General features: G+C 43.7%; 2 protein-coding genes across 3 annotated transcripts; one reads left to right on the top strand and one right to left on the bottom strand.

Moving 5' to 3' along the window:
* Positions 1-730: 730 nt before the first annotated feature.
* LOC125507630 (microtubule-associated protein RP/EB family member 1C-like) lies at positions 731-3,333 on the top strand. Its single transcript, XM_048672157.1, has 6 exons — positions 731-979; positions 1,144-1,299; positions 1,958-2,064; positions 2,157-2,361; positions 2,454-2,567; positions 2,798-3,333. The coding sequence occupies exons 1-6, from the start codon at positions 869-871 to the stop codon at positions 3,119-3,121; spliced, it is 1,017 nt and encodes a 338-aa protein (XP_048528114.1). The 5' UTR covers positions 731-868; the 3' UTR covers positions 3,122-3,333.
* Positions 3,334-4,783: 1,450 nt separating this feature from the next.
* LOC125507614 (multidrug resistance protein 2-like) lies at positions 4,784-9,820 on the bottom strand. Of its 2 annotated transcripts, none has more exons than XM_048672146.1 (4): positions 9,477-9,820; positions 6,335-6,958; positions 5,595-5,770; positions 4,784-5,508 (listed from the first exon to the last, which is right to left on the bottom strand). In XM_048672146.1, exons 1-4 carry the CDS (start codon positions 9,536-9,538, stop codon positions 4,910-4,912), a joined length of 1,461 nt encoding a protein of 486 aa, XP_048528103.1. In that variant the 5' UTR covers positions 9,539-9,820; the 3' UTR covers positions 4,784-4,909. The 2 variants fall into 2 exon arrangements, with proteins under 2 accessions (XP_048528103.1, XP_048528108.1); XM_048672151.1 differs by having other exon boundaries at positions 6,335-6,866; positions 9,477-9,819.
* Between the last annotated feature and the right edge of the window lie 4,684 nt (positions 9,821-14,504).

Below are 14,504 nucleotides of genomic sequence, written 5' to 3'. Positions count from 1 at the left end.
CTACACCCACTTCTATAGACTTTTCGACATGTAGACGACGACGGTGGCTAGGCTTTTAGTTTGGCATAATTAGGCGTGGTTTGCATGTGTTTTATGTTTTTATACAAATTTCAATGAAGTATCACCGAGTTTGCAAAAATTTGAATGAAATATCGCCGAACCCGCAACGACTTGTGGGCCAACGACTAGAAACAAAGTAATCCTCAGAGACCAATCTAACGCCGATTCACCCTCAGACGGCTCTTTTTCGATAACCGGGGGGCCGAACGGCTAGAGATGCCCTAAGTTCGCAGGCTTGGTGGAGCAGGACCACCCGTTCGATCACACGCTATTACTCCTCGTAGCAAAAAGCAACGGGCAGAATTCGCTGAAACCGAAAACGCTCCACCGTTGCCCATAGGGAAACATATACGCCAGCCCTTTGTCGAAAAAAAAACTATGCCAGCCCAACGCGAGTCGCCTTCACACCGCGAGAGACGTGATGGTTGCAGCACGCCTAAACCCAAAATTCGAAATCCCCCAACCGTGCGAAATTACGAGACAGCCCCTGGCCACCCGCAGCGCTCCCAACGGTCGGACGAATCCGGCCGTCCACGCGCACCCCGGCGCTCGGTCACACCCGTCGAAACCTGAATCCCCTCCCAGCCCTGGCCGCACCGCAGACCTAGGAGGGTAGAACCGTCCGACGCAAAAGTCTCTCTCACCTTATATCTCGGCCGAATCCCCCAACGCCGCCCGCATTCGAAAACCTTCCTCGCGAAACCCCAGCCCCGCTCCTCCGCTCCACCCCCCACCTCCCCTGGTCCCTCGCGAGAGCAGGTCCGGGTCGCGTCTCCGGCGGCGGAGAAGCAAGACAAGGGCGGCGGAGATGTCGGTCAGCAACATAGGGATGATGGACGGCGCCTACTTCGTGGGGCGGAACGAGATCCTCGCCTGGATCAACACTACCCTGCAGCTCGGCCTCGCCAAGGTCGAGGAGGTACGTTCGGATCTCCCCCCTCCCCTCTCCACCTCGTCTTCCAATGGCCTGTTCGTCCCCCGATCCGTGCGGTTTTGCTGGATCTGCGGGCGCGATTTCGGTTCGGTTCGTTGCGTTTCGGGATGCTCACACGGCGCGCGGCCGGAATTCTCGTGTGTGTGCAGGCGGCGTCGGGCGCGGTGGCGTGCCAGCTCATGGACGCGGCGCACCCCGGGGCGGTGCCCATGCACAAGGTCAACTTCGACGCCAAGAACGAGTACGACATGATCCAGAACTACAAGGTCCTGCAGGATGTGTTCAACAAGCTGAAGATCACCAAGGTGCGCTCCCATTTCTTCTTCCCCTCTCGCGAGCGAATTTATGTGGCGTTAGTTGTATTGCTCATGCCGCCAGATTACTCCGCACACGAGGATGCACTAACAATTTGTAGGTTATCAGTTAATTGTGGAGTTGTGGTCACCAGAATTCTATATACAGACACTGAGCCATGAGTTCGGCAATTGGCTAGTAATTTGATGGGTATATGTAGTTTTGTTGATTGTGAAAGTGAACGGTCGAGACATCACATTTTTAGGCTGTTCAAAATACGGATCTGAATAGAAGGTTCTCTAAATAAATAGTGTTTTTTGCTGTGTGGAGAATTGCCATGTGTTGTCAGAACCGCGTGAAAACTGAAATTCAGTCCTTTTTAACTTTGAAGCACATGAGCAGTCTGGATTCTTATTGAGGATATCCTTACTTGTTAAGTACTTCCATAGGGACTATTAGTGTAACTGAATTTTATATAAAAATATATATATCTGAATATGTAAACTGTGTACAACCTACATAAATGGTGTTTGTCATCAGAACTGTGTGAAAACTGAAATTCAACCCTTTTGAGCAATCTGGATTACCATTGAGCATATCCTTACTTCTTGTTATTCCTTAGGGACTGTTAATGTAACTGAACATTATGATATTTTGTCACTGTCGCAGCACATTGAGGTTAATAAGCTCATCAAAGGAAGGCCCCTAGACAACCTGGAGTTCATGCAGTGGATGAAAAGATACTGTGATTCTGTTAATGGTGGATTCATGACCAGGTAGCCAACCCCATTCTTTCTGTAGCATATATGACCAGGTAGTGTTACCAATTGTGCTTATCATATCTCATGAAAATCCTCTGAACACGCAGCTACAATGCTTCCGAGAGAAGAGAAAGCAGCAAGGGTGGGAAAGACACCAACAGAAGGACATCAGGGACTTCCCAGGCGCCTGCCAAGTCTGCATCCACCACCCACAAAGCTCAGCCTCCGTCGCACGCAGCTAAGCGGGCCAACGGGCATGCTTCAAATGCTCCACAGCGGTGCGCAAAGCCGCCTCCAGCTTATGATGCACAGGTGAGAGTGACTTGGCATGAACGCTGAGCATAACTTTCTTGCTGTCTCTCGGCATTGCACAAGTCCTGTATTCTGACAATGATGCTTTGCAGATGACCGAGCTGAAACTCCTTGTTGATAGCGCCGAGAAAGAGAGAGATTTCTATTTCTCTAAGCTGCGGGACGTTGAGATCTTGTGCCAGAGCCCCGAGGTTGAGCATTTACCGGTAAGTAGCAGAAATGCTTAACCATTCTCTTACTCGGCGCCTGCCAATTGGCTACCAGTGTGTTAAAAAAAGCCTTCTGAACAAGTGTAAACATCATGCTTGTAGAGTACAACAGCAGGTGTCTGAACGTGTAAACATCATGCTTGTAGAGTACAACAGCAGGTGTCTGAACCTTGATCTATGTATTTGAAAGGGCAATGTTGACGATGAAATCTTTATCTCGTGTGCAGATTGTGAAGGCTATCCAGAAGATACTCTACGCTTCGGAGGACGACCCCTCGACGGTGGCGGAAGCCCAGGCAGAGATGGTGGCGCAGCAGAACCAGATGCAGCAGCAGCCAATGCTGAGCCCCATCCTGGAGGCGTCCGAGGCCCCAAGCATCACCCCCAAGGATTCTTCCGAGGAGAGCTTGAGGCAGGAAGCAGCGGCAGCACACAAGAGGAAGAGCATCTCGGACCTGGAGGAGTTCGAGATGGGGTCGAGCTCCAGGATGAGGCTCTCAGACGTCTCGGACGTGCAGCTGTGCGGCTCACCGTTGATGAGCTTCACCTGAAAGAAAGGAGGGACCGAATTGCAGGGGCTGAGTTGATGTCATTGCCGGTTATGACTTGTGGGTTTATCTTGTGTTGTTTCGTTTGTTGTTTGGTGTCATAATGTGTGTGCTCTTGTGGAGCTGGAGTTGAACCTGCCTTTGACTGTGATCGATCTGCCACAGCATTTGTGGCCTTCTGCAACATGTTATTATTGAATAGCCTCTTTTATGTAGTCACTGGTGTTCCTTGCTCTGCCTCTCTTATTGCAAGACGGTCTGTTTTCGATTCCAAAAAGGTTGCTGCGCTCTGATTTTTTTGTTAGCGGGTATCCCTGGAATACAAATTCTGTGCTGGTGCCTGAATCCTCTTCATCTTTCCTGTCCGCCGTCGTTGCATTCTCTCCGCTGGCATCATCGAGCTCGACCAACCTGCCATATAGTGTGCTGGCAAGACAGCTTTCCCATCATCAAGGGCCTTGTGCTGGTGGAGGGACACGTAGCAGTTCACAATAGATACAAATGCCTGAACCATAAGGTATGTTTTCTTTGAATTTAGTGTTTGGTGGCCCTGTGATTTTTTTGGAGGTGGGTCGATGCTAATGAAGATTATCTGGTGGCAAAAGGGATATTGCCAATGCACTCTAATTAATAAAAGAAGAAGCTCAATGTCGGATGCAAAGGCAAGAAGGCGTTGAAGTATCCGGGAAGATTTAACCTGAGGATTCAGGTTGTATTTTGATTATCTTCTGCGCTGGCGTCTCTCAGTTATCTGTTTATGTTACTATCATTATATTTACTGTCGTTTTCACCATTGAGGTTACATTATGATTCTCTTTTGTATTAACATTACTTACTGAATTATGTGTTCACAATACATTTCATATTATATAACCATCGAAACTATGTACAGGAGAAGACACTGAGCCTGCAAATACAGACATAGAATACTCCACATCTAGGGATTCAGGTCACACTTTGATTCTCTTCTGCATTCACATTACTTCTGAAATATGTGTTCACAATACATTCTCTATTGGATTTTATTAATGCTGTTTTCACTGTTGACATACACACAGGAATAAGACACCGAGGACATTCCTTCTGAATATGAATCTTCTTTTGAGCTAGATGATAGTCACACACCTCCAGGGCATGATTATGTCTTACATCAGGGAACTACTGTGCTTGTGGCTCACTACGCTTCTCCAGGATGTTCGAGCTGAAACTCCTGTGCTCCTGTATGTTTTACTGTTTTTTTTGTCAAAGTTGTCAGTTATAACGTTTAAATGCTTAATTTTTTTATTTATGTCTGAACCTTTTAATCCATTGAATATTTGGTATAATCATGCTTCTATATTGATAGCGTGATTATAACAGGGTTCATTAGAGGCGTCAAATTTCCTGAGAGTGAAAAGCCCACATCAATATGAAGAAAAGGAAATGTGAATCACTGATAGTTATTGAGTTCAGTAAATGAAGACAGTTCTATTTTCAGATACTAAAATATATTATCTCCGCCCCGAAATACTTGTCTTAGATTTGTCTCCTTATCTAGACGGGGAACTTTGTGCATTTTAAAGTTAGTTATACACGAAATGCAGTTGTGGAAGTTCTATAAGATAGCAGTTTAAGTTATCGTGTACAAGTACACAATGTGCTCAGATTATCTAGTGATGTTGGCACTTTGTTAGAACTAGCATCACATTTCCCTGATAGCATATATTGTCTTTTGCTCCGATTTACAACCAAAACATTCACAAATAAGCTTGAATCCTTATCAGAAACATCACTGCAGAAATATTTTTATTTTCAGATTAGCTCCTGGTCCTTGAATCTGGCTACCTTGGCATTGTCTCTGTCGTGCTTGAACACAAGGTACAAAGGGCTATAGAACAGGACACAGATACCAAAAGGAAGGATCATCATGGTTAGTAGCCCTCTCGACAGCGCATACGCCCCTTGTGCTGATCCGTTTGCGATGTTTACAGTCTTGGCGTCGTAGCCATATATCTTCTCAGTGACCAAGCCAACAGCAGGAGCGGCCAGTGAGGCGAATGAACCCTCAAAAGCCCGGTCGAAGGCGTAGATCATGGTGCGGTGCTTGGGAGGGACTACCTCCGCGAACATGGGGTTGTTTGCGGAAGTAGCACACCAGCTGATGGTGATACCCATGAAGAAGAGTGTGACGGCGTAGGCAAACCAGTAGTCAGTTGACTGAGGAATGACTGTAAGAAGGATCCATGAGAAAGGAATGCCCATGAAGGCGCTAAACTGAGCGCACATGATGCGTGCAGAATCGGGATAGTGCCGTGACAGGCGGTCTGCTAGTACACCACCAAGGAGAGCTCCACTGGCGCACCCAATGGCGAATAGGCTGTTCAATGCTGCAGAACTCCTATTGTCAAAACCTAAGAGGAGTTCAAACATGGAGGGTCAATATTCAACTTTCTTTTAGAGAATTTAATTTAGGAGCTTATCAGCTTGTTTGCCTTACCAATGAGTTCAAACCACATGGTGAAGAAAACTATGGCGGTCCAGGGCAATGAGCCAATTATCCCCTGCAACACAATGATCTGAAATGTCTTCACTTTCATGACACTCTTCATTGCTACCCAAGAATCCATCCAGATAGAGGTCGGAGGAAGAACATCTTTGCTGGACAGATGTGACCTGGGAAAAGAGGAGGATACCAATATTTATGTTTATTCATCTCTTCGCTAGCTTTGGCTCAATTACTACACACTTTAGTTAGAACACGAAGAAATCTACTCCCTCTGTCCCATAATATTGTGGGACAGAGGGAGTATCCTGTAAATCAAAGCATCCCTAATGCAGTCACATTGCAAGTTAACAAGCTTCACTGACCAAGGAAATCTTTTGGTTTTTTATCTGCAGTTACAAACTGGAAGGGACAAAGTAATGAAACAAGAGATATGCATCTTTAGAATCAACCTCATCACATATTATTCACTGCAGAACAAATCTTACAACTCAAATTTATATTCCTGCAAGTAAATAGAAAATCATGATAGCATCTTATCTGGCAGAATCATAGCATCTATATGATCACCAAATCACTGTACACAACACACAAAGGTCTCTCTCTGTAAGGGTGTTCTTTAGACTCGTTTTAGCAGGACTCGGGTACTAGTTCTGATTAATGAAGCCTCGCAGCATGACAAGATAAAATAAATTAAACAAACACACAATTTAAAAATTAATAAGGGGAAATACCTCTCGTAGTCGTCGTCATCAAGAAGATGATTTCCAGGGATTCTTCTTGGATCAGTAGAATACAAGTAGACAAGAATTCCAATTATGAAGCTGACAAGCGCAACCATAATAAAAGCAAGACGCCACCCGGGCAATCCCCAGTAGTCCTTCCCAGCCATGAGTGTTGCCACAATACTACCACCTATACCTCCTACTGCACCGATGAGGCTTAACAAACCAAACCCAGCTCCGCGTGTACCATCTTTGTAGCTATCCGCTATGAACGACTGAAGTGCTGGTATTACAATGGCAAGTCCAAGGCCATTTATAGCTCTCCAGAATGCAACCTGCTGAAAATGCTGGCTAACACCAACAGCCCCTGTTGATAAGGCCCAGAAGACAGTTCCTATTGCAAGCACTGCTGGGCGATCATAGTGAAGAGCAAGGATGCCGGCCAAGGGCGATGCTATCGACTTAAGAAAGTTCATTACAAAATTAAGGTATCCCAGGTCAGTGGGACCAGCATTGAAGGCTGCACCGACTTCCTTGTAAACTGCTGGAAGAAGATTCTCATCAGCACGCTCCATAATAGAAGCCAGATTGATGAGGATGAGAGATACGGAGAAACCAAATATCTTCTTCACTCTGCCAATAAGGAAAGTGTGTAAATTGTTTATGCTGTAGAATGCAACTATGCAAGGAAAGTTCCCCACCACGGTCGAGCAAATTACGCGAAATATTCTATTACACTCATGCCGGTATTTGACGAAAGTATGCACTATTACACCTCTGTTGTTGAACACGATTGTAATTTTTTTAAATCCTCTTTTGGTAATCTTCCTTTCATTTCAACTAATATACTACTATTATCCTTTCCCATTGTGTAGTGCCTGGTTACAGCTCCAGATTTTGGGATCATGGAATGTGAGGAATAAAAGAAGTCTTCCGAGATAACTGCACAACTCAAATTTCCTTCGGTGTTTAATATTTGTGTGCCTCAAATTTCTCACAGATTTCATTTAGATCAACTGTACTGCATACCAAACCTCATGCAGTTTCGCATTTGAACTGAAGATAGAGGAGGAGTCGACGACAAGCTTCTATTCCTTCACAGAAAGGCAAAACATAGGCATAACATGACGGTTTGAGATCTCCAACACATATGGACCAGTCTGTCATGAAAACTGGTGGTTTGATCTGGCTCTAGATGAGTTTGAAAATAAATTGGTAGAGAAAACTAGTCCACATCATTAGTATGTTGTTCAATGTTCATTGTTCAATTCATTTTACATGATATAGCTCAAAATATTTAACAAATGATCAAGCAATCTGTTCTAACTCTTTCACCAAAATTAGCTGAAGTAGTTGTAACTAATGATGATTAACTAGGTCATACTAGGTGGGTCTTCAGTCCGTTAATTGGGTAATATTAGCGGTGAGTTGACTAATTAGCACAGTAATAAATTTAGAACCGATTATAAGTTTGTGTGGCATTTATTATCACTATTGTGGAAAATGAAGAAGAAGCCTCTAGTCGGCGCCTTGCCAAATCAAATCGTGATTTTCTAGCAAATGACTGATGTGCTGGCTAATCAACATGTTAGTTCAACAGTTTAATTTGTCATTCAATGATAATGGGGTTAATGGGAAAGAATCTCCCATGTGAGCTAAAATGCTAATCCCTTGACACTAACCAATTATGCAACCTGAAATGAACATGATGGTTGCAGACCTACATACAAGAAAAGATCGAACTATTATCACAACTTTCTTGAGGAATGCAACACCTTCATATGGATAGAGCCATGAGATTCTTGCAACTGACAAATCTTGGACAGGGGGGAAATGGAGCAGTGGAAATCAGAAGACTACTGTTCGCATCTTCTCCATTGATGAGAACAATGAGGGTATCCACGCAACACCCATTATAAGCCAAGGTGACGACGTCTTCCCTTCCGGTGACTTCTCCTTTGGCCCGCTAGTTCTGTGTGAGCAAGCTGGTAGTGTGGTGGACGACGAGTATGGCGGCAGGCATTGCGGGTGCATTCTCTCCAAGTGAAAACCCATGATCTGCCTTTGGGGCTTGATCAGGCAGCGTCGACGTACGTGCATCGTTACCTTGTTGAAGGTGTTTGTTCAAAGATCTGCTTCGGGGCAATAGCCCTTGGTCTCACATCTGGTTGGATGAGCCAACATCAGCGTACGAGCGGCGGTTCCTTCTTGAAAGCGTTTTCTTGGAATGTTGCGCACAGCTTTGGTGGTAGGTTTTGGGGATGCTGCGGGAGGCAGGTCTTTGTGGATGGCCTCGAGTTCTTTCCTTTTACAATTTTATTAAGTTGATTTGTTTGGCATCATCATTAATTAATTAATAATATACAGTTGTGTGAATCAATCGATGCAGAGGCCGATGGTTTATCATACTTTTCAGGGAAAAAACATGATGGCCTGCTGATGCTCTGGGCATATCATTAACTCAAGGTCAAGCTAAAGTGCGGAGCACATCATTAACACATTGTTTCTATCCAAAACTGCGCTAGTGGTAGAAGGGAAAAGATAGTGTGCTGCGGGAAATGTCAACGCCAAGTGCACTAGTGCTCCATGTTGATACCACCAGGTTCCACGACGCTAAGGGTGAGGACCCGACCTCGGAGATCCCCTTGTGCTGTGCTCAAGAAAAAAAGTGAAGGGGAACGGAGGCTGACTTGTGCACTGTTCTTGTCCGATTGTCTCCAAATTACAGTGATGATTTTGCAGCTACTTTTTGGCCAAAGATCGACATTGCAATACCCACATTACCAATCCATGAATCTGACATCGAAGCAACACGCCCACCTTTCAGTGGACCTGTCATTCTTATTCTTATTCTTTATTTATTCATAAGCCATACGAGTAGATTGTTGTCTTACTGAATAAATAAAGTGCCAAAAAGGACCCCAAGATTCCTCGTTCTAAGTACTAGCTCGTATATTCAAGGTGGCAAATAAATAAACAGTATAAAAGCTTTCTAAACCTGGTCCAGCCATCACCAGGAATTCCATGGCCGCGGCTCTAGTGAGAACTTCCAGCGAATTCACATGTAAATTTGCTTGCAGCGATTCCGTCACAAGAACCGGCGAAGAAAAGCCCGGAGGAAGAAGAAGAGCTGAGGAAATGGATAGGTCACCTCGTGCTGGAGGATGGGGTGAGAGGGGAGCTGGGGGAAGAGCGAGCTCTGTGCCTCATCATGGCCGTCGATTCGGGCGCCGCCGCCGGATCTCTGCCGCGGCGAGCAGCGCGGTCGCAGCGCCCTTCTCTTCTCCTGCGGCGTTCCTTCTTTCCCACTGCGCGCCCCGCTGCTTCCCGGTGGCCGGTGCTGGTCACTTGAACTGAATCGAGTGAGGCAGAAGCAGGATGGGTAAGCGGGGGTGAGGATGGATGGATGAGTGACGCAACGCCGCACGCACACGGGAGGAGCGAGAGACCACAAGCGGCAAGGTGGTGAACAGATTTTGTCGTCCTTTCTTGCGCTACTTTGTTTTTACGGTTACTACTTGAATGCGCTGCTTAGTGCTCTCTTCCGTCCCGAACTAAATGTCACGGATTTAGTATAAATTAGTATACAACCGTATTTATTTTGAAAAGAAGGAAGTACTATGAACCAATAAAACTTATACAAAGACATTGATAAAAAGATATCATTGTAATTCGCGAGCATGTACTTATGAATATATCAAAACACCCCCGCAAAAAAAAAGAATATATCAAAACAAATATCGCATAAACTTACAACCATGAGCAATTTATCTCATGCCAGTCAAGCCGCACACACAAACATAATGCACACATAAATTCACGTAAAATTTGCACGTGTGTCAAAAAAATCATCATATAGTATTTTATAAAATTATGATTCCTCTTCAACTTGAAATATGCTTTAAATCATATATGAAAGCAAAAAAGGAAAGCTAATTATCACTTATTAAGCTATACATTGCTTGGCGACATGCTTGACTATTACACATTTGATTTCACTAAACAAATTGCAAATACAAGCATGCTACAAAAGAATAATAACAATGAACTTCTCTTTTCGGGGCACATCAAGCCACTTCTTTTCCTTTTCTACAACTTGGAGGATGTGATGACGCCACTGTCACATTCATATTCTGCCCACAAACCAGTCTCTCCCACTATCGCCCCTTGCCTTCTCTCATTGCCTTCCTTTTTGTCCTCATGTTGACCCTGCTATCACCCTTCTTACCTCCTGTCACCACCTCCCTTGTCCTCATGCTGACCTCTCTCCGACAACATCTCCGCCCACCATTGCCCTTATCACCATCTAGCCACCAGCGCCTCCTCGTACGGAAGATGTACATGAAGAGAACACCGGGTGGATATATCTTAAACAGTAATGGCAGGCGTGCATGGACCAGGAGGTGGCGGAAGCGCAATGGAGCCAATGCTGGCTTGCATCATTGGCTCAAGTGTGAACACATGTTATCAATATTTTGACAGTATCAAGAAAACTCTTGAGTACAAATCCGATTCTACAAAATATGTTCAGGCAGGATATATGCATATAGGGTTGAAGATGCATGCAATCTGGAAGCAAATGACTTAGGTCGAACACCTAACAATTTACTCCATACAACGACGACCAGGAATATCTGACACTCCCACTGGTAGCATTATTCTGATCCTGCTAAATTCATGTTAATGTTTTGTTCTTACTTGGCATAGAATAATCATGGCATTAAGTTGAATATGTTAATTAGACTATTTAGTGTTAGCACCATCTATGCGACACAATGTATGATAAGTAAAATTTTGAAAGCCAACACATGAATTCAAAGACACAACTCTGAAATGACCGAAACAGAGTTCATTCCATATTGTGACTACAGTTACATGTTGAGCTTTGAGTGTAAACATATTTTACGAGTTGAGACAAATCCAAGACAAGAGACGCCAAAATCTTAAATTAGTGAATAAATCGTCTAATGCACAACATGAATTTGTAGTCAAGTGACTACGTACTCCTATATGTTATCAAGATTTTAGACAATGTTCTTCGTGAACATAAAATGAGACTTTGTAAAAGAAAAATAACCCTGTAAATTCAAGAATGTTAGATTATGCTCTTTCTATACCACTATACTTAATAGGGGACTCGGTAGAATAATCAATAACCCTGTAAAATCAAGAATCTACGCGGTTGAAGATATTAGATAAATAGCCCCCAATGGGCAACTTCCAAACACAACCATTGCTAAATTAATCTTTGCAAGAAAGGAACCGCATATACGAACTACATCCTTTATCCAATTGTATCTCTTGTGTGATTTATAGATGACCTTGAGAACAACAAATGATATGTTATGCATGCAAGGAAGTGATAGATGGTAAACTCATTACAATGTATAATAAATTCTCAGTACCAAGCACCGGCTAGCTAGATAACAATGTTAATGGCAGTTTCTCTTGTCCAAATAGCTCACAAAGCTATTAGGATTTTTAATTATAACTAATGAACCATAGTAAATGACCATTTGGGCTATCTAAAATCATGGAAGATTTTTAAAAGTGTAATTTCCAATGATATAGCTACTAATGTGAAAGTATCAAGCATGGTTTGAGAAAAAAAAATCCACATGACCATTTCTACAAATTGCAACATTTTTAGAATTGAATGCAAGACCTTTTAGTTAGGAAGGAACCACAACATAAACCAAGTGATATACTTGTGTCATAGATAGATCTATAATACCAAAAAGTTAACAAGTTAGACTAGTAGACTATAGTCTATAGCGAAAACCAGAAAGAATAAATACATCCCCCATTTTAGCCCAAGATGCGGGGAAGAAATGGGGGTGTCCATTGTGTCTATCTGTCCGTGCCATGCAGGATAGAGATCGCGCCTACCTACATCGGGGCCACTCGTAAGTGACCTTTCACATTCCCCTCCCACCTCTCGCTGCCCGAGCGTAATCTAACGCACCACGCTTTCCTACATAGTAGGATCTCATTGACACCTCCGTCCTGAGCTCTATGTGTTCCTCACCACATCGGCAAACTCGCTATTTGCTCCTAATCTCAACTCCACTAACTCGAGCTCACCATCCACCCCACCACCCGCATTGCACACTAAGTAGAGAAAATTGACCGAACTGACTTGAGAGGTAAACATCTCCTGACAAGGCGCAATTTATCATATTTGGCATGTATTTGATGGCATCATTTTGTATCACTTTTTACTTTCTATTTTTGCATCTTGGTCATAAGGATTTTTGTATTTTATCACGTTCATGTGCCCTTTTTGCCTGGTTTCGCCAGGTTCCAAAGAGGCATGATATTTTGAGCATTGATAAGAAAAAACCTATTTTGGGTGTAAAATATGCTAATGGGACGTCTAAAAGCCTTCTATACGAAGATTATGAGCATGTGGGAAGAAACCAGGCCGCACCTGGCATTCCATAAGACTGTGTATAATACATCGACACCCGCTTGTACCAATAGTCGTACCGCATGACGCCCCCTCCCCATGGTCGACTACTTCAACCCGGTGTGATCGGGTCTCTGGCAGGACGAACATAGAGACTCCAAACCATGAAATGAAAGCAGAAAACCTGACCTTTGGAAGGGATTCGGAAGGGGAATCAGTAGAAAGGCACCACCATGCCATAGCTTCAATAACAGAGACTACGACATCAACCATCATCATCATTCACATCCTTGACATCGGCTTCTCCCTTCATCTCGTTGTAATCCAAAACCCTAGTGTGGATTTGTAGGAATTTCACTCCCATGAACACCTATATGATGCTCTATGCGAGGAATATGAAATTGTAGCGAGAACTTTGATTATTTTAGTTTCATTTTCTTCTATTGAGTCGACAGGGTACATCATACTATTAAGGGTGCTCTAAGTGAAATCTGAGATTGAAGACTTCGTGTGTAGGCTCAATCCAACTTATTTCTCTGAGTGAAGACATGGAAATGTCCTTCGAAGCAGTTCATTTAGCTTTGGTCTCGAAGAAGAAGTTCTTCAGGGCACCTTAGTGAAAAGTTCTTGCTGAGAAGTTGGATGAATTGTTATGCAAGTAAGTCCAGTGGTTGTGTTTGAAATCCGACCATTTCACCATGTGTCGTGTGTATGTTGGGTGACCCCTGCCTTCAACGGCCATTTCAGCCCTCGGGATTACTCCCGGCTATAAATAGCAATGACACTCCAACCATTTGCAGTTAGTTGGTCCGAGTAAATTCACAAGTGTTTTATCACCAATCCATCCTACCGAATAGATTGTGAGAACCCTAAGTGCGGAGAACACCCAGAGCCTAAAAACTGCTAAGTGACCAAGTATCATTGAAGAACTTCATCTAAGCCAAACTTAACATGCTACTCTTGAGGACTACACATCCTCTAGATGGCTAGTCTCTGTTCAAGAGCATGCAAGAGTAGTCACGGACTGCTGAAGAACAAGTCTGTGAAGGTCCGAAGATCATGTTGAACATCTACCACGAGTAATTGGGCATGTTAGAAGTGAACTTAGCTCAAGGAGAATAGGGTGAGGAATCTTGTGTCTTGTGAGTTTAGGCTCAATCCCTCCAACCAGACGTAGAGTTATGCGAGCAACTCGAACTGGGTAAACAAATTGCATTGTCTTTGTCGAGCTTGTCGGTTCTATCTCTTAGAACTACTTTACTTATTTTATGATGTGTGTGTTTTATAGATCTTCCCATGTCTACCTTCTCTGTGATCGATTTGGAGCCTTTCTTGTGAACTAATCAATTCTGATGAATGTTATTATGTTTAGTTTTATTCTGATTCAACAAGTCTCAATCTCCAAATGAGTATGAATATAGTTATACCCCATGATCTTACAACTTGGAATTTCTCTTACAACGGTGATGCCGAGATGAAATGAATATGAAGGCGGAAGAACAAAACAAGAAAGATCTCTGGTGGTTCTTCTTCTCTTGATCTCTTCTCTCCCTGTTTTGAATGGAGTGGCGGCGGCTATGTAACGCCCACGATGCGGCTATATCTCCCACGTTTCGAGGCACGACTTAGAGGCATAACCGCATGGTGGTTTTGTCGCAAGAGGGGTAATTTTCACACAATCCCATGTACTGAATAAGAAAGGGATAAAGAGTTGGCTTACAATCGCCACTTCACATAAATAAAAAGTTAAACATACATCATCCATAGTAC

This window comes from Triticum urartu, chromosome 1 (assembly GCF_003073215.2).
Source record: "Triticum urartu cultivar G1812 chromosome 1, Tu2.1, whole genome shotgun sequence".
In the NCBI taxonomy this organism is placed as follows: Eukaryota; Viridiplantae; Streptophyta; class Magnoliopsida; order Poales; family Poaceae; genus Triticum; species Triticum urartu.
Note: the sequence above shows the minus strand (reverse complement) of the source record. Positions and strands in the feature narration are given on the sequence as shown.